We start from the raw sequence: 24,810 nt of genomic DNA on the forward strand, positions 1-24,810 counted from the left end.
GTTGACTCATTCACTTGCACCGTCATTTGTTCCTTCATTTACTCATTCACTCTCATTTCCTCATTCATTCCGCCATTCACTCGCTCATTTCCTCATTCATGTCTCCACTCGCCCCTTCACTCATTCAGACCCTGGGCGCCCGCCCACTCGCTGCCCTCTCAGCTCTGTGCCTCCCTCCAGGAGCCTGTTTGGAGTGGGATGTGGCTGATGCCTCTGCTGGTGTGATCTGGATCTGACCGGGCCCGCGCTCATCCGTGGGGAACCCGTGGGTGGAATGAAGGGGTCTGGGCCAGCGCGGAACCCTGGGCACTGCAGTGCCTGTGATTCTATCACGGCCAAGGAGCCAGTGACTGAAAAGTTGGGGAATAGACAGGCTTGGCATTACAGAGGCGGCAAGTGTGTCTGGGGAGATGGGACAGCACTGGCCTTGCACTCAGCCACCTAGTCTTGGTCCCCAGCATTGGCTGGGGTCCCCTGAGCCCTACCAGGAGTGACCCCCGAACACTGACGTGGCCCAGGAGCCCCCTGAGAGGGGAGCAGGAATCTCCTTTCAGACCAGAAAGGCAGGCCGGGGCTAAGACCCTGCCCTGCACTAGGCCAGCCCGGCTGTCACCCCCCAGCACCGCCAGGAGTGATTCCCAAGTGCTGAACCGGGAGTGGAGTGGCCCCTGAGCATCGCCAGGGCTGACCCAAAACAAACAAAAAGATGACTTGCCTTGCGTGCTGCCACTGCTGACTCTGACTCAGTCCCCCTCATTAAACGCTTAGGGTTCTCTGAGCACTGCCAGGAGTGGACCCTGAGTGCAGAGCCAGGAATCAGCCCTGAGCACAGCCAGATGTGGCCTCTGTTAAAAAAAGAAAAAGAAAAACACTAATGACAGTGATGACATTTCCCCTTAAAGGCCTATGGGAGAAGTTTAAAGGGAGGAGCATGGGGCCACGGGAGCCCCACGTTTCTGCACCCACCCCCGCCAGTGTGTGGTTCTGGCAAAGGTCCCCAGCTCCTGCCGCCCTGAGCGTTGGGGTGGGGGCGCCCCTCCCATGCCGCCGCCCCCCCCCCCACCCCGGTTTGGCTCCTTTTCTCTGTCGGCTTAAAATATTGACCCTGTTTTCCCTTTTATTTCATAGGGTAGAATGGTTTTGAAGAAGACAAAAAAACAAAACAAAAACACACACACCAAACAAAAACAAAAAACTGCTTTTCTGACTGATTGCCTTGAAGGACAAAACAAAACAAAAGAACCTATTTTTATGCATCATTACCAATCATGCCTCACAAGCGTTTATTTTTAGTACATTTTATTTTTTCATAAAATTGCTAATGCCAAAGCTTTGTATTAAAAGAAAGAAATAATAAAAGGTTTAAAAAGAAACAAAAGCCTGTGAGTTTTCTTAACCATGTAGGGCGTGTGTGTGTGTGTGTGTGTGTGTGTGTGTGTGTGTGTGTGTGTGTGCGCGCGCATATGAATGAGTGTGTGAGTCCAGGGTGTCTGGGCGGGCTGGCGGAATCAGTTAATACTGTGACTCCACCCTGTTGGCTCCGGCAGTTTCTGTGGGTGCATTGGTGGCCTCCCTGGGTGCAGTGGCGGCCCCAGAACCTCAAAGGGGGATTGATTCTGCACCGTCGCTCTGATTTCACGGGGCTGCATCAGCCGCTCTGGCCCTCTGGCCTGGCCCAGTGCTCTGTAAATACTCAGTGCTCATGAAATATTTATGGGGTGAAGATACAAAATGTGGCAAGGAAAAAAATTTCCAAAATACCTACCAGCTGACAATACCTGTTCTTTGTGCATGGTATTTTTTTTTTTTTACCAAAGATATCCAGTATTTATTTAGCAAAGTTGGATTAGGGGGGCTGGAGCAGTAGCACAGCAGGTAGGCGCTTGCCTTGCATGCAGTGACTCAGTTTCGATCCCTGGCATCCCATGTGGTCCCCCAGCACCACGTGATATGCATTCCCCTGCCCCCCCCCCCCAAAAAAAAGCTTTGATGTTTTGTTTCTGTTTAGGGTTCTGGGCCACACCCACCAGTGCTCAGGATTTACTCCTGGCTCTGCACTCAGGGATCACTACTGAGGGACTCAGGGGACTCTGTGGGGCGCTCGGGATTGATTGAACCCAGGTTGAGTACATGCGAGGAGAGCGCCCTCCCTGCTGTACTGCAGCTCCGCCCCAGTGCAGGTCCGGGTCCCGCCCTTGGTGTAGTTGCTGGCCAGACTCTCCTGGCCAGGGACCCAAATGTGGTGCTGGGGGTCAGATCCCAACTCCCTGTGTGCAAAGGCATACCCCATGAAACCTTTCCCTTGACCCGCTCCAGTACGCTTTCTAATAGTTGTTTTTGTTTTAGGGCTACACCCAGTGATGCTCAGGGGTTACTCCTCACTCTGCACACAGGAATTACTCCTGGCAGTGCTCGGAGGACCACATGGGATGCTGGGGATCGAACCTGGATGGGCCGCATGCGAGGCAAGCATCCTGCCCACCGTGCTATCACTCCACCTCACGTACAGTTTTTTGTTTTAAGTTTAAAAACATTTTAAAAAAATATATCCTGTGCTAGAGTGATAGTGGGCTGAAGCGATAGCACAGCAGGTAGGGCGTTTGCCTTGCATGCAGCCGACCCGAGTTTGATTCCTCCATTCCTCTCGGAGAGCCTGGCAAGCTACCAAGAGTATTCCGCCCGCATGGCAGTCTGGCAAGCTCCCCGTGGCGTATTCGATATGCCAAAAAGAGTAACAACAGGTCTCACAATGAAGACGTTACTGGTGCCTACTTGAGCAAATCGATGAACAACGGGAGGACAGTACTACAGAGTGATGATATAGTGGGTAGGGCATTTGCCTTGCATACAACTGACCCAGGTTCAATCCCTGGTACTCCATATGGTTCCCCGAGCAGCACCAGGAATAATTGCTGAGTGCAGAGCCAGTAACCCCTGAGCATAGCTGGGTGTGACCCCCCCCAAAAAAAAACCCCAAACTGGGTCTGAGCTATTAATATAGTGGGTAAAGCATTTGCCTTGCATATGGCCAACCGGGTTCAATCCTCAGCATCCCGTATGGTCCCCTGAGCATCATAAGGAGTGGTCCCTAATTGCAGAGCCCGAAGTTAGTTATGAGCAATGCTGGGCATACCCCAAAACCTGAAAAAAAAATAAAGGTTCAGAATAAAATTTCTCTGATTGATAAGGGCGATAGTGGAAGTCTTAGGTGATGCTGTAACTCAGACACTTACATCCACACAGTTGAAACCACATTACTCTGATTATAAAAAAATCCATAAGTAAGATCAAATTTGAGTTACCTTTCTGAAGGTCTCAGAACGACTTAATATGACAGAAAACAAGTGTGGATGGATTTCTGACTTCTTCATTATGCTGTAGTGAAACTATTCTTTATCACCCAGTGGGATCGTTGAAAGTTAAAACTGTGCTTAGGGGCTGGAGAGACAGGGCAGACGGGAATGTGATGGCCACAGCCCTGACTCTGCCTCTGGACCCACGCTTGGGTCTCTGAGCACCACCAGGGGCCACTCATGAGCATAAAGCCAGAAATAGCCCCTGAGCACACTAAGGGTCACTTGGAGCACAGTGCCAGTATAGCCCCTGAGCACAGAGCCAGGAGTAGTACACTGAGCACAGAGCCAGGAGTAGTACACTGAGCACTGCCAGGTGTGGTCTCAAACTCCCCCTCCAAGAACACATTAGGATCCAAGAATAAAAACAATATGTATCCATTGATTGGATGGGAGGGTGAGATTCTAGGCATGAGAAGGAACGTGTCTGGGGAAGAGGGAGGTCCTGTGCTGCTTTGGCCAAACCAACCTGTGCCTCTCTGGAGTTCGCTTATGTATAGCTCTAGCCTGGGGAACCATTGGGAAATTATAAAGTGAATTCTGACTGCTTATTTTTTTTGACGGGGGTGTTGCTCTCAGCTCTGTGCTCAGGAGTCCCTTCTCTCAGTGCCCCATGCCATGTTTGGATTAAATCTGAGGGTTAATTGGGCCGGGTGGTGCTCAGGAGACCTAATGAAATCAGCCTCCTGCCCCAGTCTGTGTTTGTAAGCAAACAAGGTGAAGGTGTCCACAGTTACACCCATGGCCTGTGCCCCAGATCTTTCTTTCAGGAACCACTGAGGTAAGCATGCCTGGAACAGCCCAGGAAAATACCAGATGCTCCAGCTGCCTCCAGCCCAGCTACCAACCCTGACCTTTGACCATTAATTCCCAGCACGAACTGAAATTGCCCTGAGTGTCTCGTTAAAATGGGAGGGGAAACTTGGATTGGGGGCCACACCTGGTGGCACTGGGTCTTCCCACTGACCCCACACTCGGGTCCCTCCTCGGGCTCACAGGATCATCTGTGGGGTGCCGAGGGTCAATCCGGGGTCACTTGCGTTCCAGGCAAGCGTCCTGCCTGCTGTTCTGTCTCTCTGGCCTGAGGAGAGGAGCACTGCTAAGAGCACTGGGGAGAGAAGACCAAGGGCTGGCGGGCATACGATGTCTGGCCTGTATAGGCTCCTGGCGAGATTCCTGATGGGAGCTCAGAGAACCAGACATAGGGAACGTGGGGTAGGGGAGACACACCCAGAAGTGCTCAGAGTTCCTGGCTCTGCACTCAGGGCTCACTCTTGGTGGTTTTGGGGGACCGGATGGGGTGTCAGGGATAGAACCCGGGTCAGCCGCGCGTGCAAGGCAAGTGCCCTCCCCACTGTGCCATCACTCCTGTCTAAACACAGGAAACGCAGGAGAACTTGGTGTCCCCCGGTTTCTGAGTTAAATCTGATCCAAGCCGTGTAAGTGTAAATGATTAAAAGGAGCGGCCAGTCCCTTGAATCAGAAGGATTCGTAAAACCTTTGCACTACAAAGGGTGCCGTTGAGGGAGCAAAAAAGGTAAGCCCCCTGGGCTCAGAGGGAGCAGGTATTTGCAAAACAGTATTGCAAATTCATTGTTTCTAGAACCTTTGGTTTTTTGCCTTTCAACGACTTAGTTTAGTCATTGAAAGACCATCTTTTTTTAAAAAAAAATCATTATTCTTATTATTTAATCTCCCTCCAGTTTTATGGTTTGTGTTTTTCTATTTGGGGGGGGGGGTCACATGACTGACACCCAGGAGTTATTCTTGGCTCTGCACTCAGGAATTATTCGTGTTGGTGATAGGAGGAACCACATGGGATGCTGGGGATCGAACCGGGTCGGCTTGGGGGAAACCATAGTGGAAGCCGGGGATTGAACCTGGATGTAACCTGGGATCAAACTCGGGCTCAACCAAGCACATGTGATCAGTGGAAGTGGGAGGGAGGGGCTGCACATCCCTCAGAAAAAATCTGCAGATTTCCTAGTGGACACCTTTTGGCAGATGGTGAGGGGGAGGTTAGAGCCACACCCAGTGCTCAGGGGCTACTCCTGGCTCTGTGCTAAGGAGCATTGCCTGGTGGTGCTCAGTGACTATAGCTGGGTCTTTCCTTGGAGCACCCTGGTGACAAGGACACAATTGTGCATTGCTGGGGCTCATCCTCATGCAAGGCCAGTGCCAGAGTCCCTGGGTCAGTTCTTTCACTCCTGCTTGGAATCCGTTTAAGAGCATTAGGCAAGGGGCTAGAGTGATAGCACAGCGGGGAGTGCGTTTGCCTTGCACGCAGCTGACCCAGGTTCGATTCCCAGCATCCCATAGGATCCCCCGAGCACCACCAGGAGTAATTCCTGAGTGCAGAGCCAGGAGTAACCCCTGAGCATCGCCAGGTGTGACCCAAAAAGAAAAAAAAAGAAAAGAGCACTAGGCAAGCCATGTTAGCTGTGAGGCGCCCCCTGGTGGCTGATTCCTCAGTGAGTGGAATTAGGACCTGGAAACGTGCATCAGTGCTGGGTGCAGAGTACAGGGGGATGTGGGATGTGGGCGCCTCCGCAGCCCCCCGGGCAGGCCAGGGACCCGTAACGTCTCTCTCTTGTTCCTTTCTAGGCGGGCATTTCTTCCACCGGAACTCTCTGTCCCCTCGGAGCTTAGTGTACGAGAGCGAGTTCTCCACCATCGAGCCTTCCTTGGACATGTACGATGAGAACAAGACCTGATGAGTGGAGAGAGGGCCGTGGGGCGGGTCGACCCCTTTTGTGATTTGATTTACAGTCCACCTCTCTTCTTTTGCATTTGCCCATCGACATCCGACTTGGAAGAGTGGCAAGGTGCTGTCCCGAGTGCAGGGTGGGGCTCAGGGTGAAGCCGTCAGGGCCCTGCTCCCCGCAAGGTGAGGCTTTGCTGGTGCCCGAGATGACTCCACAGTGCCCTGAAACCCACCCGGAGCTGGTCACGGATGGTGGGTCCCACGCGAGCCCAGCTGTCTCCAGGGAAGATGAGGGAGACCTGGCATTCCCTGCCCGCCGTGAGTTTGCAAACCTCACTAGGATTGACCACAGGTCCTTGTGTGTACCCTCCCACCCACCCCCTGGGGTGCTGGAAGACCTTCTGTGTCCCCAACTTGTAGTGCGCTGAGGTGCCGGCAGGTGGTGCTGGTCCTGAACTTGCTGCCCATGCAGGCTGATCCCTTGGTTTCTACACCTGCTCCAGGCCCTGCCCGTAAGGTCCTGGAGCGAGGGGACCCCCCAATGCCGCTCCTGACACGGCTGCCCAGTGGCCCGCATGGGAGGGGTGTGCTGGGCTGGATGAACAGGACCCCGCCTGGCGAGCTCTGCCCTCCTGCACCGCACCCCCACCCGGCACGGATGAGGTGAGAGGTGCTGCTGTGACTCCCTCTAGACTTGCGAGAGACAAGCATTGAGCTGGGACCTCGGGGTGCCCAAGGAGAGCCCGGCTGTCTCCGGGTGCTGTCATGCGGGGGGAGTTGGGGAGCGGCCAGTGGTCAGACCAGAATGATGCCGTGAGCTTTTCCCAGCGATAAGGGGCATGTGCCGTGCCGAGCCCCCAGACTGACCCCCACTCCTGGGCCTGCGCAGGCCACCCCACCTCCCCTGCCTGGCGGCCCCTCTTGAGAAAGCACGAAGCCCAGCTGGCAGGTCTCCCCCGCCCATGGGAGTCGAGGACCCTCATGCTCTCATGCTTCCCCCACGTGTGTCAGGCTGATGGCGGGTTCCTGGGACCGACCGACAGGGCCCCACTGCCTTCGCTTGGTTCTGGCCCTGGTGACCCCAGGTCACACGTCCCTGTCCAGCCCATGCCCAGGGAAAGGCCCTTGGGCCTCTGCCCGAACCTCCCTGGCCGTGGCCAAAGCCTGGCAGGGGGTGGTAGCCCCGCCCCTGCCCTGGGCCCCACTGACCTTTCGAACCGTTTGTCAGCCCCCTGTCGCTGCCTCGCCCCGCTCGATGACCAGGGGGCCCCCCTCACTCACCTTACCCCACCTTCCCCGTGACCCCAACCTCTCTGACTGGCCTCAGGCCCTGATTTTCCTGGCCTCATCCCATCTTGCTCTGTGTGGCCTCGCCCCATCCTTTTGTGGCGCTGCCCTGTCCCCCTGATGGCGGCCCCGCCCTGTCTGCAGCTTCACCCGCCTTCCTGGTCTCCCACCAGCCCCTGGCGAGCCCTGCCCCGTCTCCTGCACCATCACCACCTACTGAAGCCCGCAGCTGTACCCTCTCCCGCCCTCCCGACTGGTCCAGCCCCGTCTTCCCCTCGGGCTTGGCTCCGCCCTGTCTTCCTGACCAGAGTCCACCTGCTCAGCCAGTGACCCCTCCCTGCCTCCTGGCCATGGCCACCCCCCCATGACTGACCCACCCGACCAGTAACCACGACCGCACTCGCTTCTGGTCTCTGCCTGCCCATCTCCTCTTGGCCACCCTGTTTGTTTCCTGACTGGCCACATCCCCACCCTGACCGTGGCCCCCCCACTCACTGATGCCCCGCCTTACCTTCCTGACCCAGGACAGAGAAACCTCAGAGACCCCTGGTCATCCGCGAGGTAGGGTGCTGCCTCGCCCCTGCGATGGATGCCTCCCCCGCGCCCCCCAGCAGTAGGAGTGCTGGGCCCGTCCACCCGCCTGTGGGGACAGCATCGGAGCAGGAGCCCCCTGCAGTAGGTCGGCACTTTTTCTTCCGCCTTCCCTAGGTTTTAATTTGAGATTGCTTCCCCCTCCATTTTTTTTTAATAGTCTTTGTACTATAAAAATATTTTTGATAAACTGTTTCATCAAACTTGGTTCCGAGGGTCAGGTTGGGGCTTCTGGCTTGGCTGGGGGGTGCTGTTCCACATACCCGTCCATGGGGGTCTCTGCTTCCTGTCCTGGCTCCTGAGCCTGAATTTGGGCACCTCAGAGCCTTCCCTTGCCCAGACACCCCAAAGGTCCTAGTCAGCTGTGCCGCCTTGCCGGACGTGGAGTAAAGAGGTATTTGGTGTTTAAATCCCAGGTCCCAAGAAGCTTAAACTGCAGAATGTGTTAAGTCATCAGATGCTTACTGGCCTTCCCGCGTGGGGCTCCCCCGTAGCACTGCCCCCCACCACCCCCCGTCAGGTGGGCCTTTTCCCTTCCAGGAACTGAGCTGGACATAGAGATTGTTCAGGAGGAGACTGGTCGCATTTGGGGTGGACACTGGGGTCACTGGCTTCGGGAGCTGAGAAGTAGCACGGAGCCGCCTCCAGATCCATCCACCTCTTGGCAGCAGCTGCTCTGCGGGTCCTTGGGCAGCAGGATGGGGTAGGCGTGGGGGGGCTGGGGGCTGTCACAGCAGGCTTGGGGAGCAGAGCAGGCTCTGGCTGGGCACAACGTGAGGACACGGCGCTATATTCATGCGGGCTCTGAGCATCCGTGAATGTGGTGATGCGTGACGATCCTTTTCTTCGGGTGATCCAAAAGGTGGAGATCCTCTTTCAGGCATTGTTGACTTAGAGACCAAATGTGAGCCACCCTGACACAGCTCCCCCACCCCACCCTGGGGCGCAGGGGCCCATGGTGCTGTGGAGGGGGCTGGCCACCTGGTCTTTGAGAAGATGCATGCTCAGCTTTTGTTTCCTTTTTATTTCTCAATTTTGCCCTTAAAGGCAAGGGCTCAACAAAGTTGTATGCAAGTTATTTAATTCTTCCTTCTTCGGTCCTCTAATTTGACAGAAAAGACTGAAGTGAATGTGATTTTTTTCTTTATTTAATTTTATTGTTTGGGGAGGGGGACCACACCCAGCAATGCTCAGGGGTTACTCCTGGCTCTGTGCTCAGGGATCACTCCTGGTGAGGATCAGGGAACTCTATAGGATGCCTGGAATCGAACCCAGGTCAGTCACATGCAAGGCATGTGCCTTCCCCTCTGTACTATTGCTCTGTCCCTGAAAGCAAAAAAAATAATAATTAACATACTTAACTTCTTAAGGGAAGAATTGCCTGCCAGCCTTCCTTCCAAGGGACTTACAGTTCCTGGTTAGGAGAGAGTGTTGGTGGGTGGCCAGGAAACCGGCTTGGCTCTGCAGAGGCTAGCACTGGGGTCACGGGTGGCGGGGAGGACAGACTGCTGCTTCTGCCCGCCTCAGGGGAACACAAACTGTGCCACAGGGGTGACAGCCCTCCCCAGACCTGGCTCAGAGAGGCTTCCCCAAGGCACTTCCCCAAACAGTAGTGTACTGTGCCTTCGAGGGCAGTGACCCCTATATATGCTACAACCCAGCTTCTAGAAAATTCCATCTTCTGGGACCAGAGAAAATAGTGGGAAAGGCATGCACTGGCCTTGCACGTGGCTCAGCTGGGTCTGACCCCCGGCACCTCATAGGTCCCCTAAGCCCCCTCAGGAGTGATCCCACGGTACGTCAAGTGTAACTCCAAAACAACAACAAAAAGAAATAGATTACTGGGACTGGAGATATAATACAGCAGGTAGGGTGCTTGCCTCTCATGTGGCTGACCCGAGTTCGATTCCTGACATCCCATATAGTCCCTCGAGCACGGCCAGAGTTAATTCCTGAGTGCAGAGCCAGGAGTAACCCCTGAGCACTACCTAGTGTAACCCAAAAACCAACCAACCAAACAAATGAACAACAACAACAAAAAAAAAAAACCAAACAAACCCCAATAACAACAACAACAACAAAATGGTTACTGCGGTTGACAATTGGGGCAGAGTTTATGCGAAGTATTTATGCAAAAAAGTGGGATGTGACCCTCATGGAAACCTTTTATACCTCTCCTCACTCGAATTATTGCTTTAAAACGAGGGTGCGGTGGTTGTGTGGTGGCCAGGAGTTTTCCGAGAAACATGGCACTACATTTTGCACGTTCTTTCCTCCCTAACACCCCCCTCCTCGCCCCCTTGCCCATGAGTTCTCAATTTGACCCCCTCCTCTGACAGGCGGTGGTTCTGCTGGAGGAAACGGGACAGGGAGGGTGTCGGCAGGGTTATGTGAGGTCAGGGGGTCACAGTCGCTGCCACCAAAGTCAGGAGTGAGTGTCACCTGGGGCAGCCCATGTACCAGAGGCTGGTGCTCCCTGGCCCTGAGACCCAGAGAGGGAGCAGCCCGGGAGAGTGACTCTGTTAGCGAGTCAGGGGGTATTGGTGGGGCTGAGGGGAGCCCTCGTGGGAAGCCAGTAGGGGTGAGGCCGAATAGAGCAGGGAGAGAGCGCTACGGCCACGCGCTTCGCCCGCAAGAAGCTCTGGCTTGGGCCTTCATGGCTGTGGCCTAAAACCTGTGTAGTATTGTATGTAGCACTGTCCTCCCATTGTTATGAACAATTTGCTGGAGCGGGCACCAGTAGCATCTCCGTTGTGAGACTTGTTGCTACTGTGTCTGGCATATCGAATACACCACGGGGAGCTTGCCAGGCTCTGCCGTGCGGGCGAGATACTCTCGGTAGCTTGCCAGCCTCTCCAAGAGGGGCGGAGGAATCGCACCCGAGTCGGCCGCGTGCAAGGCAAACGCCCTACCTGCTGTGCTTTCGCTCCAGGCCCCTAAATAAAAACGGGATCTCCGGGGCCAGGTGGCGCAGGTCAGGCGCCTGCCCGGCATCAGCTGCTTTTCCCGAGACGCTGGGTGGTCAGTCCCCACATGGCAGCTGGGCCTCAGAGCACCGCCAGGGGGTGCTGTGGAGCACAGCCAGGAGGGGGTGCTCCTGAGCACCGAGCACCAGCACCTCAAGTACCAGCGTATTCCAGAAGGATCGAGAGAATCAGGCTGAGATCTGATGAGGCAGGATGGGGTGGGGGGCAGTGCTGCGCCTCAGGAACTCTGGGAGGTCGTGATCTATCCCTGCCACCGCTCTCCCCTATGCTCCCCCCGCCACTTCTTCGAGCCCCAGCTGCTCATACTGTGGCTGTCCAGAGGTCGGGTCCCCTCAGCCCAGGGACCTGGTGGTGGAACATCCCCAAGAGCTGTGACAAGCTGGCTTGGCACAGAGCCCCCAAGACCCCGAGGCCCCGTGGGCGAAGCCCAGGCCCTCTGCCAGCACCTGAGAAGGTAAAGCTGTCCTGTCTACTCGGCCGTGCTGGGCTCAGCCCCCAAAACTGTACGGAGGGTTTGTGTTCCAAAGGGCCCCGTATCACGGGGTCACCTCCAATGTTTCTGACGTGGAGGAGGGGTGTCCTGGGCAGGAAACGCAGCTCCAGGGGATGCACTGGACCAATGCAGTGCGACCCCTCCACTCCACACAGGGTCCCCCAGCCCCTCTAGGAGTAGCCCCTGCATACAGAGCCAGGAAGTAGCCCCGACCACCGCTGGGCGTGACCTTAACGGACCTGAGGTTGCTTAGCAGCAGGAGCCTAGATCCAATCCCCAGCATCCGGGGACTCTTGAGGTCACCCCTGAGAAGTCGGGGTGAAGGCAGCATCCGCCCCTCTAGGGTGGCCAGGGAAGGACCTTCCCCGTCTGGACTGGTTCTCAGGGGCCTACGAGGCCCAGGGGTTGCCCTGGCAACAGACGGCCCCTATCCAGGCTACAGGTGACTTGTAGGAGCTGCTTCTCCCCGAGCCAATGGACACAAAGCGAATCCCGTGACTGAAAAAGTTGAACTGGAGGGAGGGGGCTTCCTTGCCTCCCACCAACTCGAATTCAAACCCCAGCACGTCACATGGTCCCCAGAGCACCACCACAGGGCGCTCCTGAGAGCAGAGCCAGGAATAGGCCTCAGGCACCGGGGACGCAGTTCATCCGACTCTGACCCAGCAAATTCTGACTGACTTTCAGGATCTTCCTTCCTCTCCTTCCCTGCAGCTCAGTCCAAGTATACTCATTCCCTCGTAATCTTTAATCTTCTTAAAGGGCTTTTTTACTTGTGAGTGGGTGGTACTCGGCTGAGAAGTTTGTGACGAAGCAGAGTTTGGGTGAGAGGGGTCTGGCTCCCGGGGACCGCCTGCCTGCCGGGTGCTGGGTGCTGAAACTGCTCCTCGGGAGCAAGCCCGGCCAGCTGCCTCCTCTGACCCCTGCACACCTCATGACCCCAGGACCTTGGGGTGTCCCAGCCCAAGAGAGGTGGGCACCCTTGCCCAGTGCCGGAGGCCTGGATCTGGCTTGGGAAGTGAGTGTGTGAGTGGGGGTGCAGTGAGCAAGCCCAAGGCAGGGTTCTGTGGGGGGATACCTCCTGCGTTGGCTTCCTGTGAGGTTCTGGTAGGGACAGTACCCCCCGTGGTGGCTCAGCCGGTGAGATGAACCCCTTTGTCAGTAGGCGGCTCAGCCGGCCCCTCTGGGTTTCCACTGCGAGACTTATTTTTCTAACTGTCGCCCAGGTAGCGGGTGGGCAGGGGATGGGCTGGGGGACCCCAGGTGGGGCCATGGACTGGCTTTCTCCCTGAAAATGAAAGGGAAACTGCACTTGAGTCTGGCCTCGCCGTCGCTGGAGCGGGGGTCCTTGTTTGACAGCCCCCAGCGCCTCCGTACGGGTCCAATGGGAGCTGGGCACTGGTCTGGTCAGTCTCCTCAGGCCTTGGGGATGTCCCGGGTCGCCGCGGGGCGTCTTGGGTCCGAATGGTGATGTAAGTAGTGGAATGGCCCGGCATGTGCCCATGTGCCGATAGTGTCCCCTATACGCGCGCGGTTTGCTAATATAACCATTTCAATAAAAACCCATGGAAAAAAAATGCCTGGATCCTGTTTGTGCCTGTTGATGAATCCATGAGGACCAAGTGACCCAAACTCTGTGCCAACAGGACCCATGAGGGACCGGGGGTGGGGTCACTGGCGCCGAGCTGGAAAGGTGCCTGCTGACCTGGCCTGCGGCTGGCCCCAAGTTTGAGCTCGACACTTAAGGACACTTCAGGGTCAAGCAAGTGAAAAGAGGGAGCGAGTGAAAACAGCCCAATGAGTTACTTCTGGCAGTGCTCTGAGATTACAGTGGGGGTGCTCAAGGGTCACACCTGTGTCTGTGCTTCATAGAGGTCACTGCTAGCTCCATGCTCAGGACTCACCCCTGGCTCTGTGTTCAGAGTGACTCGGACTTATTCCTGGTGGTGCTAAGGATTGCGCCTAAGTGAGAGGCGTTCAAGGCAAGTGCGTACCCACTGTTGAGTCTTTCCAGCCCCAAGGAAAGGAGAAAGGGAGAACTCCGCAGTCTTGCGTTTGCATCTGCACTTCCCCAGAGAGCTGCTGGGTCAGAGAGCATGTCCCAAACCAATTACAGCAGGCAGGTGGTCCAACGAGGACTAAACGAAAATGCAGATGCTGGAGCCCCCCAAGGCCCCCCCGCCACAGATTTCCAAATCGGATCTCGGAGAGAACTGGGGAATGTGGTGTGCACCTGAAAGACCTTGGCCTTCATTTCCCCCTCATCCGCCTCTCGCACTCAGGACAGGCGCACAGGTGGTTTCGGGGATGCCCCTACTCTCGGCACCTCCAGACCCTGTGCCCCCGGGAAAGGAGCCTCATGACTGCACGGTATCAATCAAGATGCTACAGACCACCATACAAGCCTACCTACCATGGGCAGACGCTAGATAATTTATTTTCCATTGCTTATTTTGTATATATCATGAGAGCTCGCATGGCTGCAATTGTAAAAGTTAATTTCTAGGGGCTGGAGCAATAGCACAGCGGGTAGGGCGTTTGCCTTGCACATGGACAACCCGGGTTCGATTCCCAGCACCCCATATGGTCCCCTGAGCACCGCCAGGGGTAATTCCTGAGTGCAGAGCCAGGAGTAACCCCAGTGCATCGCCAGGTGACCCAAAAAGCAAAAAAAAAAGTTAATTTCTAGATTGTAAATGGTTGGGGTCCAGAGACATCTCTGTATGGCACTAATTCATTTTGGGATTCAATTGGGAGTCTCTGGGCCAGGGCTTTTGGTGCGCTAAGATGGTACCTGGAGGCAAATTGTGGGTGTGTCTGTCAGTCTCCTGGGTGAGTGGGGACCTGGGGAGGGACAGCCCAGGTCCTCTGCCACCAAGGGGCTGGAGATTTAGTCCTGAACCTGCATATCTGCTGCATAGATCTTCTGATGGATGAAGAGCCCTGAGTGCAGGCTGCAGGATTCCGACACTTTCCAGCGGTAGGATTTCACCACTGAGTGCATTTTCAGGTGCTTACCAAGGGATGTCTGGTGGCTAAAGGCTTTGCAGCAACGCACCTACAGATGGAGGATTTCTCCCCTGCATGAGACCTTTGATGCTGGATCAGTGCTGAACTCTGGTGGATTATTTTTTCTCTTTGGGTCACACCTGGAGATGCTCAGGGGTTACTCCTGGCTCTGCACTCAGAAATTACTCCTGGTGGTGCTCAGGGGGCCATATGGAATGCTGGGGATAGAACCCAGGTGAGCCACATGAAAGACAAATGCCTTACCCACTATACTATTGCTCTGGCCCCTCTGGTAAAGTTATTTACAGCATTCTTTACATGGAAATAACTTCTCTCCAGTGTGGTTTTTCTGGTGCTTGTGGAGTGTTGAGTTATGCATGAAGGTCTGGTCACATCCGTGGCACAGATCACATTTTTTCTGCTACCCTGAATCTGCGTGAGTTCAGCAAATCTGAATTTTGCTTGGTTTCTTGGCCGTTGTGGCTGCACAGGGTTTTTACCTTTGTGACCCTTCGTTGGTGAACAGAGACTGAGTTCAAGGCTGATATTTGGGCCAAATTCAGTACCTTTGTGGCTTCTTTCTATGGAAAGGATTTTTGCTTGGGTGGTGGAATTATTTGCTAACCTTTATTTTGATCTTAATCCATCTTCGTCAATGCAAGTTTTTTTGGAAACGAAGTTCCAGGGTTCACCCCTTTTGAGTTTTTCTCAGATCAGTCCTTGAAATGAGTCTTGAGAGAGAAATACCTTTACGGTTTTAGAATTATTCTTACCTCCTGCAAAGGAAACAGGACAGGACAGGACAGGACAGGACAGGAAAGGAGGAAGGGAGGGAAAGAGAAAGAAAGAAAGAAAAAGAAAGAAAGAAAGAAAGAAAGAAAAGTCAATGATCCTTGTTGGCTGAGACTACATTTGTGGAAAAAGTAAATATTCTGGGGCTGACCAGATAGCACTGAGAGCAGGGTGTTGGCCTTGCATGCAGCACACCCAGGTTCAATCCCAGCATCCCTTATGGTCCTTTGAGCCTGTCAGGAATGATTCCTGAGTGCAAAGCCAGGAGTAACCCCTGTGCAAGTGTGGCCCACAAACAACAACAACAATAAAGGAAACAGAGAGAGAGAGAGAGAGAGAGAGAGAGAGAGAGAGAGATCATCAGGAACGACCAGAGGTCTCCGACCATGTCTGTGGTCACACACACATCCCACTTTGTGATCTGCTCAGCCACCAAGAATATTAAAGGAGAGAGAGGGTGAAGAGAGAAGAGGTGGGGGGATTTCTGAGTTGCGTCTTGATAGAATCAGATTCAAGTTAAGATACCTCAGGGGTGACATGGTCTTTTGTGGGTCACCCCAAACTTGTAAGGGGGTGTGCTTGCAAAGGTCAGGGAGCTGGAGGAGGGAGCAGTATGGTAGGCAAATAGGTTAATAATGCCACCTTGATGAACGAGCAACTATGAAATTCTCAGAGTAGAGGGACACCAGACAAAAACTTATATGATGCACATATGTCCACATATGATGGACAGGGGTGTGAGCCAATGAGCTTGTTTAAGGAAGGAAAAGGAGGGAGGCAAGGCATGGGCCTTTCTTGCAGTTGACCACAGTTTCATCTATGGCATCCCATAGGGTCCCTCAAGCCCCGCCAGAGTAATCCCTGAGCACAGAGCCAGGAGTAAGCCCTCAGCATGGAGCCCCTGAACATGGCTAGGTTTTGCCCAACCCTCTCCTCCCCCCTGAAAAATCCACTTCAAATGACTTCACGATCAGGAAAATAAGAACCAGAGAGAATGTACAAGAGATAGGGCATTTGCCTTGCACGTGGCCAACCTGGGTTCAATCTCCAGCATCACATATGGTCCCCCAAACCTGCCAGGAGTGATTCCCTGCACTATTAGGTGTGGCCCCAAACAAAACAAGTTCAGGAGAGTACAGTGATATCGCCACTGGCACTGATGTTGCTCAGTGTCCGCCTCTAAAATAAAAGACAAAATAAAACAAAATTTAATTAGGGGCTGGAGTAATAATATAGGTGTTCGATCATCCCATAGGGTCCCCCAGCACCGCCATGAATGATCCCTGAGTGTAGAGCCAGGAGTGATCTCTGAGCACCACTGGGTACGCCCCTCCCTCCAAAAAGCCCCCCCCCCGAAATTTAATAAATTATTGAAAACTAAAATGAAATAAAATGAAAACAAAATAAAGGAACATGAAATATGAGGTAGGAGCCATAATGCAGCAAGGAAGGCACTTGTCTTGCACAAGGCCGATAGATGTGATTCCCAGCACCGTTGCCAGGAGTGCTCTCTGACCTACCCCCTGCCCCTGCACCCGCTGGGGCCCTACCCTGACCGACCACCTCCCCCTACCCCCCACTGAGCCCTGACACTGATCGACACCCCCTCCACCCTCTCAGCGGGAGGCATGTGTGACTGCGCAGATTTCCCAGGGGAAACTAAGGCCCAGTAGCCACAGAGATGAGGGTTCCGGCTGCCCCCACAGCTTCAGCCTATCTATACCGCCCCTCCAACCCGAAATCAGCCCCTCCCTGCAGCTCCCTGAGGGACCTTTTCTCAGCCAGTGGAGGGGGTCCTACAGCAGCATGGGGACCACTCCTGGCACTTGGGGAGAGGCACAGGGGGGTGGAAAAAGGTGCAGCAAATGCATGCGGAGGAGTGAGAACCACCCCCTGGGGTGAAGTCAGCAGCAGTGGCAAGGGGCGGTGGGTGGGAGGGATGAGTGGCCGAATCCTGCCAATGATCTCGGGTCTCAGGGAGCACAGGGCAGAGAAGTGCCCTGCACGGGAAGTAGAAATAGCAGCGTGTGCATGGGGGCAGGGCAGGTCGGTCCGGGCTCAAGTGCTCATGTCCCCCCACCCCCACCCCCGGCACCCAGTGAACAGGCCCTAGACCAGGACCTGGGATCGGATAGCACCGCCTCTCCAGGGGGACCCCCAAGGGAAGCAGCGGCAGGGGCGGAGCATGGCGGGAGCTCGCCCAGTGCGGGCTGGCCTCTGCTCCACAGCCAGGGGCTTCACTTGGGGTAGGGGTGATGCAGGCAGGCAGAGAGGGAAGACCCCTCCCAAGGCAGTGGCAGCAAATTTCCTGGGAAATAACAGCCCTGAAGTTTCGAAAGCCAACCTTGCAGAACACAGGAGCTAAGACCAGATAATACTCTCACCTGGCCAGCAGAGAGGGCTGGACCCCCTCCCAGAGACTCCAGCAGGAACAAAAGGCCAGGAAAGGAATTTCAAAGAAGATCATCACCACTCCCATCCCTACTCCCCTCAGCAACCCCCTTAGCAAGGGGCTTTTACCTAGGTAGAAACCCCACCTGGGGGCAGGTTGGAAAAACCCTATAAAAGCCACCTTGAGCAAAGGAAAGGTGCATATGCTGCCCGAGCCCAGGTGCTGCTTGCACCCATGTGGCCGAGCACATGTGTCGCCAGAGTGGGTGTGTCGCCCGCATCTTCCCTCTTGAGATGGGGACTTTCAGGCTTTCGTGTCTAATGCTGGATGTGTGTAGGGCTCTCTTCGTCCTTGGAGAAGGCCTCTCTGGAGCATCACTCTCTCTCCCTTCTCCCCTTCAAAAACCTCCAAATAAGGACTCACTCGGGATGCGAGATGCATGCTGAAAGTAGACTACAGACGGAACACGATGGCCACTCAAAACCTCTATTGCAAACTACAACACGCTAAAGGAAAGGGAGAGCAAAAGGGAATGCCCTGCCACAGAGGCGGGGTGGGGGGGTGGGGTGTGGAGGTGGGAGGGCTACTGGGATCCTTGGTGGTGGAAAATGGACACTGGTGGAGGGATGAGTACTCGATCATTGTATGACTGAAACCCAAGCATGAAAGTTTGTAAGTCTACAACTGTGCCTCATGGTGTTTCACTAAAAAAAAAAAAAAAAAAAAAAAAAAAAAAAAAACTCCAAATAAAATCTGTTTTACTTCACAGCTCCTCTACTCCTGAAATTCTTTTCAAGGGGAGACAAAAACCCCGTAACCCTGGGTCGCGGGAGGGAGAAGCGGATGGGGAGGAAGTGGTCGTCTTTTTCCCTCCTGGTTTTACATAAGCCACCCGGTGCCCACCAACATCAGGGGGGGAGCCCTGAAGGGCACATCCCCGAGGGACAAAGGCAACAGGAAGCCCTGGGGGTCTCTCCTGCAGAGCGGTATAGCATCTGCACCCCGCGGTGGTGATGGAAGGAGCACACCCGTTACCCAAGGGAACCCCCTAAAAGGGCCGGACCATGGGGGTCCAACTTCCACTTCCTTCTGGGTTTTGGGGTACCCTCCCAAGCTCGTCCCCAAGTGGAGCCACTGAGAGGAACTGCCGCCCCCATACAGAGAGTATAGGGGAGCACTGGGCGCTGAGCTGCTCATAGGACCCATTGGGGGAACCCGTGCCTTGTCTGACACCTTAGGGGTGCTGCACAGAAGGGGTAGGAAGCACCCCTGAACACCCGTGCCTCTCCAGGGGTCGCCTCTTGGCCTCCTCCAGGACCCAGGGCAGCCAGCCTCAAGCCAGGGATGTCAGCTGGGTGAGCAGGTCCCACTTAGGGCCAAGGCCAGCTCGTGGCCCTGGCCCCAGCCTCTAGGAAATGTGCTCCTGTGATGACATGTGCAGGGGTTGGGAAATGTTCTCCCGCCAACATCCCAGCGGCTCTGGGAAATGCAGTTCTCACACTGTGGGCGGGGTTCCGAGCTGTCTGAGCAGGAGCTGAGCGGGGTCCACTGGGTTCCCAGTGTAGGAATGTGTGAACGGGTGATGGCAAAGCCCCCATTTTAATGCAACTATGCAACAAACACACAGTTTCTCCCATCCCTATGTTCACGGATCATTTTCGCCATTATTAACATCCTGTTTCAGAGCGGCGGTCTTTTTTAAATGGTGGACGCTTACACAGATCTGTCATAGTCTCCCAAAGTGGACACTGTCCCTTCGAGATGGTGTATGTATTCTGCGGCCTCCGACCTTGGAGAATCACAGAGGGGGCTACAAGTACAGAGCCATCAGTGAGTCCTGAGTGCAGAGCCAGGGGACGCCATGAGCACTGCCTGGTGCGATCATAAAACCGAACCAAATATTGGTGCGGAGGCACCTCCCAGTGGAGCCGACGGTGCAGGATCACCTGTCACCTTCAGAAGTCTGGGCTCAAGGGGGCTAAAACGCAATGGAATTCATGGCTCCCAAGGATTGAGGGCCTATGAAGATGGAGGGTCCTTGGAAGGTCACACAGTCCGGTTCCCCAGCAGCAGTGTAGGGTGTGGAGTGGACGTCAAATGGGGCATGTTTGTGGCCATTCATGGCTCAGCTGCAGCGACGTGCAGGGGTCTGGGGGCTTCTGAGAAGGCAGGAGCCTGGTGACGCTGCAGTTCCTGGAATAGCCCCGTGGGGCGCTCAAGAGCCAAGACCCAGCAGGCCCTGCCCCAGGGGCGCCCTCTGCTCCCCACAGGCTGCTAAGGGCCAAGCATCTGTCCCTGCCCAGCCTCTCCAGGCAGGGATTTCACACAAAAGGTGCAGGGAGGGGGCTGCGCGTGGGAACAGGAGCTCCTGGCCCAGGTCCCAGGACCCGCCACCAGGTACCTCCCCAGGAGGGGCCTGGTGACCCCGGAAGGGGACCCCGCGCTGATTGGAGGATCCAGGGCCAGGCCAGGTCCCATCTCTGGGCTGTGGGAGGGCGGGAGGGGGTGGCACCCGGAGACAGGAGGAGCTGGGGAGAGGCAGAGGCAGAGGAGAGAGGGGGGCGGGGAATGGGGGTGCACCCAGGCTCAGGGGGAGAGCAGGGGAGGGCAGCCCCTCAGACACAGGGTCCCGTGGACGGGCAGGCAGCCCTTGCACCGTCTGCAGACACTTGAGGGGTTCAGGCACCGGGGGCCTCCTGGGGACAGGGGACCTCAGATAAGTCCCTGTCTGACCATGGATGCCCAGGAGCAGGGGGAGGCGGGGAGGACCCGGACGGGGAGAGTGGGCAGCAGTGCATGGCCAGCAAATGCTTCCTCCGCTTGGAACCCCACCTGCAAGCAGGGTGAGTAGAGATTGCAAGGGTCTGGGGGCAGCTGCTGTGCCCCTGGGCTCCTGGGGAGGGGGGTGTTGCACTTCCGCAGATCCATGTGGAGCTCAGAGGTGAGTGTGGGAGCCCCGCTGGCCTGAGTCTGGGATAGTCTGTGCGGGGAGCACAGGCGGTCTCGGGGTACGGGGAGGCCACCCCAGCTTCCTCCATCCCGGCCCCACTGCCAGCTCTGTCCTGCCCTCTGAGCTGGGGTTCAGATTCGGGGGAAGGAGTGGGGGTCCCGAGAAGACCGGGACCAGGGACAGGGCCCCGTGGCACCTCAGCAGCCAACACCCCCTTTTCTCAGGCTGGTTCCCAGGTGTCCCCTTTCCTCTAGCCGCCCCGGCACTCAGACTAATTAGAGCAGGGGCTTAGGGCACTGCAGGGCGGGGGGCCGCCCGCTTTCCCAGGGGTTCAAGTTCCTGCAGCCCAGCCCAAGCCAGGATGGTTGGGGAGGAACGGGGTGGGGGGGCACTAAATGGGAGACCAGGTGCCTCATTTCCCCAGGGAAAGGGAGTGGGTCAAGGTACAGCGACCCCAGAAGAGGGAGGAGTGGGGGGAGGTCAGAGACGAGAATGGAGTATTGTGAGGGTTGGGGTACGGGGGAGACCTCAGGGAGAATGGGGGTGGTGATCTGATGTGGGGTGATCTCAGGGGTGTGGCAGAGGTGTGAGACCTGGTAAGACCAGGGGCCCGGATCAGAAGATGGGTACCGGGTGGGTACGGCACTGACTAGGGCCTCAGGAGCGGGCTGAGGATCGCATGGAGCGCTGAGGGGTGCAGGAGCTGGAGAATTCTGTTGGGGTGAGTTGGGACAAGTGAGAGCCTCTGAGGGAAATTGTGGGGCAGAGTCAGGACCCAGAACAGAACTGGAGATGGAGCCAAACAGGGTTTAGAGTGGGGCAGCGAGATGGGCCCCCACACTCTCTCTCCACCCTCCAGACAGGACCCTCTCCAGGGGGGCTGCAGGAGGACCCCCGGGGCGCTGTCCCCCAGCCACTCAGAGGGGGCACCCCACCTCCCGCCGCCGCCACCGCACCACCTTCAGCCCTGGCCAACTGCAGCAGCTGGAGGCGGCCTTCAGGGGGAACCAGTACCCTGATGTCTGGGCCCGGGAGGGCCTTGCCCGTGACACCGGCCTCAGTGAAGCCAGAATCCAGGTGAGGCGCCGAGCAAGACACTCGGCTGTGAGCCTGGGAGTCAGTGTCATTTCTGGGATTCCCCCCTACACCCAGCATTAGGCACGGCTTAGCGTCTTCGTGTCCCGGGACCCCTGGCTCTCCCTGACTTTTCCAGGAGGCTCAGTAGTGACCTCTAGCTCAGGGCAGCAGGACCCCCCAAGCTGAGCTTTATCACCCCCCACCCCCAGGGGACCCTCTGGATCACCTAAATTCACTGCCTCCTGGGATTTGCACCTCTCAATCATGTTCCCCAATCTGCATCTCCCCTCCCTCTGGGGCAAGGCCTCTCAGACCGTCCTGTCTACATCCTCCTCACTTTCAAGCCAGGTGGGGGGACGCGATCACCCCCTTTCCCCCCACCGAGTCGCGCGCCCTCCCTGGTTCTTCCCCGCTGGCTAATCTGACCTTTCTCTACCCAGGTCTGGTTCCAGAACCGCAGGGCCAAGCAGAGGAAGCAGGAGAGGGTGCTGCCGCCACCCCCGCACCCCGCCTCCCCGGTCCCTTTCTCTGGGCTCCTGCCCCCCGCCCCTGCAGTCCCCTGCTGCTCCCCAGTGACCCCCGCCCCCGGGGCCTGTGGCCTGGGTCCACCGGGTTGTGGCTGTGCCGTCTCCTCCCAGCCCGGCCCCGCGCCTGCCCTGGCGAGACCCCTCCAGGCTGAAGACTGGTACCCCGGCTGGGCTCCGGCCTCCGCAGGCCACCTGCCCTGCCCCCCGCCTGCAGCCCTGCTCCCCCTTATCCTGGAATCCCCAACGTCCTGGAACTAAGTTTTCAAGGGTCCTGCTCAGTTGCTGTCACCAAGAACCCCAGCGCACCCAGGCTGGCATTTGAGCAATGGGGACATTGATGTCTGCGGGCATCCCACACCCTTTCTGTGGGCATTCCACACAGCCTGCCCATGGGTACCCACTGCCTGTGGCACGCCATTCACTGCTCGTGTTCTGTTGCTTGGCTGAAGAGGTAACAGGAGAAGGTTTCCGCTCCCTTTCCTGGCGCTGCTCTTCTGGAACCCTGTGGAATTTCCTGGAGAATCTGCCCTCATATCACCTTGCTCAACGGAATCTTCTGGCCCAAGGGGTCCTGAGAGCGTCTTCCTGAGCCACATTTGCAGACGGACTCACAGAAGGCCTAGAACCTTCTCCCCACCCGTGAAGTTGCTTCCCTCTTTCCCACTCCCACTCACCACTGTCCTGCCTTCCTTCCCTCACGAATTAGAATTATGAATGTGCCTGAGCGATAGTACAGCACTTGCCATGTCTGCAGCCAATCTGGGTTTGATTCCCAGCACCCCAGATGGTTCCCAGAGCTCGCCAGGGAGATTCCTGTGTGGAGAGCCAGGAGAAAGCCCTGAACACCACCAGGTATGACCCCCGCCAGAAAAAAAACAAAAACAAAATTAGAATTATGAATATCTTCCCAATGTACAACTTCCTCATCCAAGGAAGATGAGTCCTGTCATTTTGTAAAACATACCTGAGAATTCTCTTGGAAGTCAAATCTTAATATGGCTCTCAGAATAAAAAGAAAAGGGACGGATAGGTCAAGGTGCTGTGCCCCTCCCCTGACCCCACTACTGTTCCCGGACCCCAGCTCTTCTCTGCCTCCTCACCCGCCATCACACCCCCGGGCCATCCCAGGAACCTGCAGCCACACCTGCCCTCAGTTCATTTCCTGCGCCTGCGCTCCCTGGGCCTCCCCCGTGCCCTGCACTTCACAATCCTCCTGTCTGACCCCCACTCCTCCCTCTCTAGTCACTGCACCTTGACCCACTCGACCCATCCCTGGGAAGATGAGGCTCCCCCTCTTCTGCTCAACCCCCCCCAATTCCATGCCTACCAGCCAGGCCTGGATTCGGCTACAGGAACTTGAACCCCTGGGAAAGTTGGAGGCCCCTCGCCCCACACACCCTAAGCCCCCATACTAATTAGTCTGAGAGCTGGGGCGGCCGGAGGAAAGGGACACCGAGGAACCAGCCGAGCTAAAGAAACCTTGGCTGCCGAGCTCCCTCCGGGGACATGCCTGGGAGATGCCTGTGTCCTCCCCCAAATGTAGACCCCAGCTCGCTTCTCCCGGAGGACACTTTAGTTGCCAGCAGGGAGGCAGCTTGGGGTACCTCTCCAGGTACCTGCCTGCCACAGCATACCCTCACCCTGCTTGCAGGTGGGGGTCCAGGTAGCAGGGGATTTGCTGGCGACAAATGCTGCCCTCTCTCCCTTTCTGGGTCTTCTCTGGTTCCCCCTGACCCTGGGCATCCATGATAAGGATAGACACTGCCTGGACAGAGACTGCTCCTGTCCCCGGGAGCCATCCCCAACCCTGGAGCCCGAAGCCCTCAAGTCTGCAGGAGGTGCAGGGGCTGCCTGCCCATCCTGGGGACCCTGTGTCTGAGGGGCTGCCCTCCCCTGCTCTCCCCCTGAGCCTGGGTGCACCCCCATTCCCCGCCCCCTCTCTCCTCTGCCTCTGCCTCTCCCCAGCTCCTCCTGTCTCCGGGTGCCACCCCCTCCCGCCCTCCCACAGCCCAGAGATGGGACCTGGCCTGGCTCTGAATCCTCCAACCAGCGCGGGGTCCCCTTCCGGGGTCACCAGGCCCCTCCTGGGAAGGTACCTGGTGGCGGGTCCTGGGACCCGGGCCAGGAGCTCCTGTTCCCACGCGCAGCCCCCTCCCTGCACCTTTTGTGTGAAATCCCTGCCTGGAGAGGCTGGGCAGGGACAGATGCTTGGCCCTTAGCAGCCTGTGGGGAGCAGAGGGCGCCCCTGGGGCAGGGCCTGCTGGGTCTTGGCTCTTGAGCGCCCCACGGGACTGGTCCAGGAACTGCAGTGTCACCAGGCTCCGGCTTTATCTCTTTTTTTCCGGTGGGATGGGGGTTGGGGCTGGTTTTTACTCACCTCTATTCACTTTTCTGTAACTAGAAAAGATGTGATAAGGGGAGAAAGCTCGAAAAACAGAAAGATCGAAAGGTCAGAAGGGAGAGGTCGTGAGTGGGAAGTGAGGGAGAAGGAAAGAGATGAGTAAGGGGTGCATGCATCCCCAGACTTGTGGCTAGGGAAACTGAGGTTCCAAGAATATAATACGTGCCCAGGGACTCAGACCTAGGAGGAATAGGAGTATTAGTAGCTCCATTTAGAAGTGAACACCTGGGCTGGAGTGATAGCACAT

At 56.4% G+C, this 24,810-nt stretch overlaps 2 protein-coding genes across 4 annotated transcripts in view; both read left to right on the plus strand.

Moving 5' to 3' along the window:
- The window catches only part of RNF130 (ring finger protein 130), a 49,445-nt gene extending 43,349 nt beyond the window's left edge, over window positions 1–6,096 (plus strand). For 2 of the 3 annotated variants that reach the window (XM_056115693.1, XM_056115695.1), the window contains one exon: window positions 1,129–1,171. In XM_056115693.1, coding sequence (XP_055971668.1) covers window positions 1,129–1,144 — 16 coding nt within the window. In that variant the 3' untranslated portion in view covers window positions 1,145–1,171. Of the gene's footprint in view, window positions 1–1,128; window positions 1,172–5,957 lie in introns of those variants that run through there. The other variant, XM_056115694.1, reaches the window with a different exon arrangement.
- A 15,084-nt stretch (window positions 6,097–21,180) lies between these two features.
- Window positions 21,181–22,420, plus strand: PROP1 (PROP paired-like homeobox 1). The gene is made up of 3 exons (XM_056115296.1): window positions 21,181–21,184; window positions 21,472–21,635; window positions 22,076–22,420. Exons 1-3 carry the CDS (start codon window positions 21,181–21,183, stop codon window positions 22,418–22,420), a joined length of 513 nt encoding a protein of 170 aa, XP_055971271.1.
- Window positions 22,421–24,810: the final 2,390 nt, after the last annotated feature.

The sequence above is a fragment of the Sorex fumeus genome, unplaced genomic scaffold (genome assembly GCF_029834395.1).
Source record: "Sorex fumeus unplaced genomic scaffold, SorFum_2.1 ptg000029l, whole genome shotgun sequence".
Lineage (NCBI taxonomy): Eukaryota > Metazoa > Chordata > Mammalia > Eulipotyphla > Soricidae > Sorex > Sorex fumeus.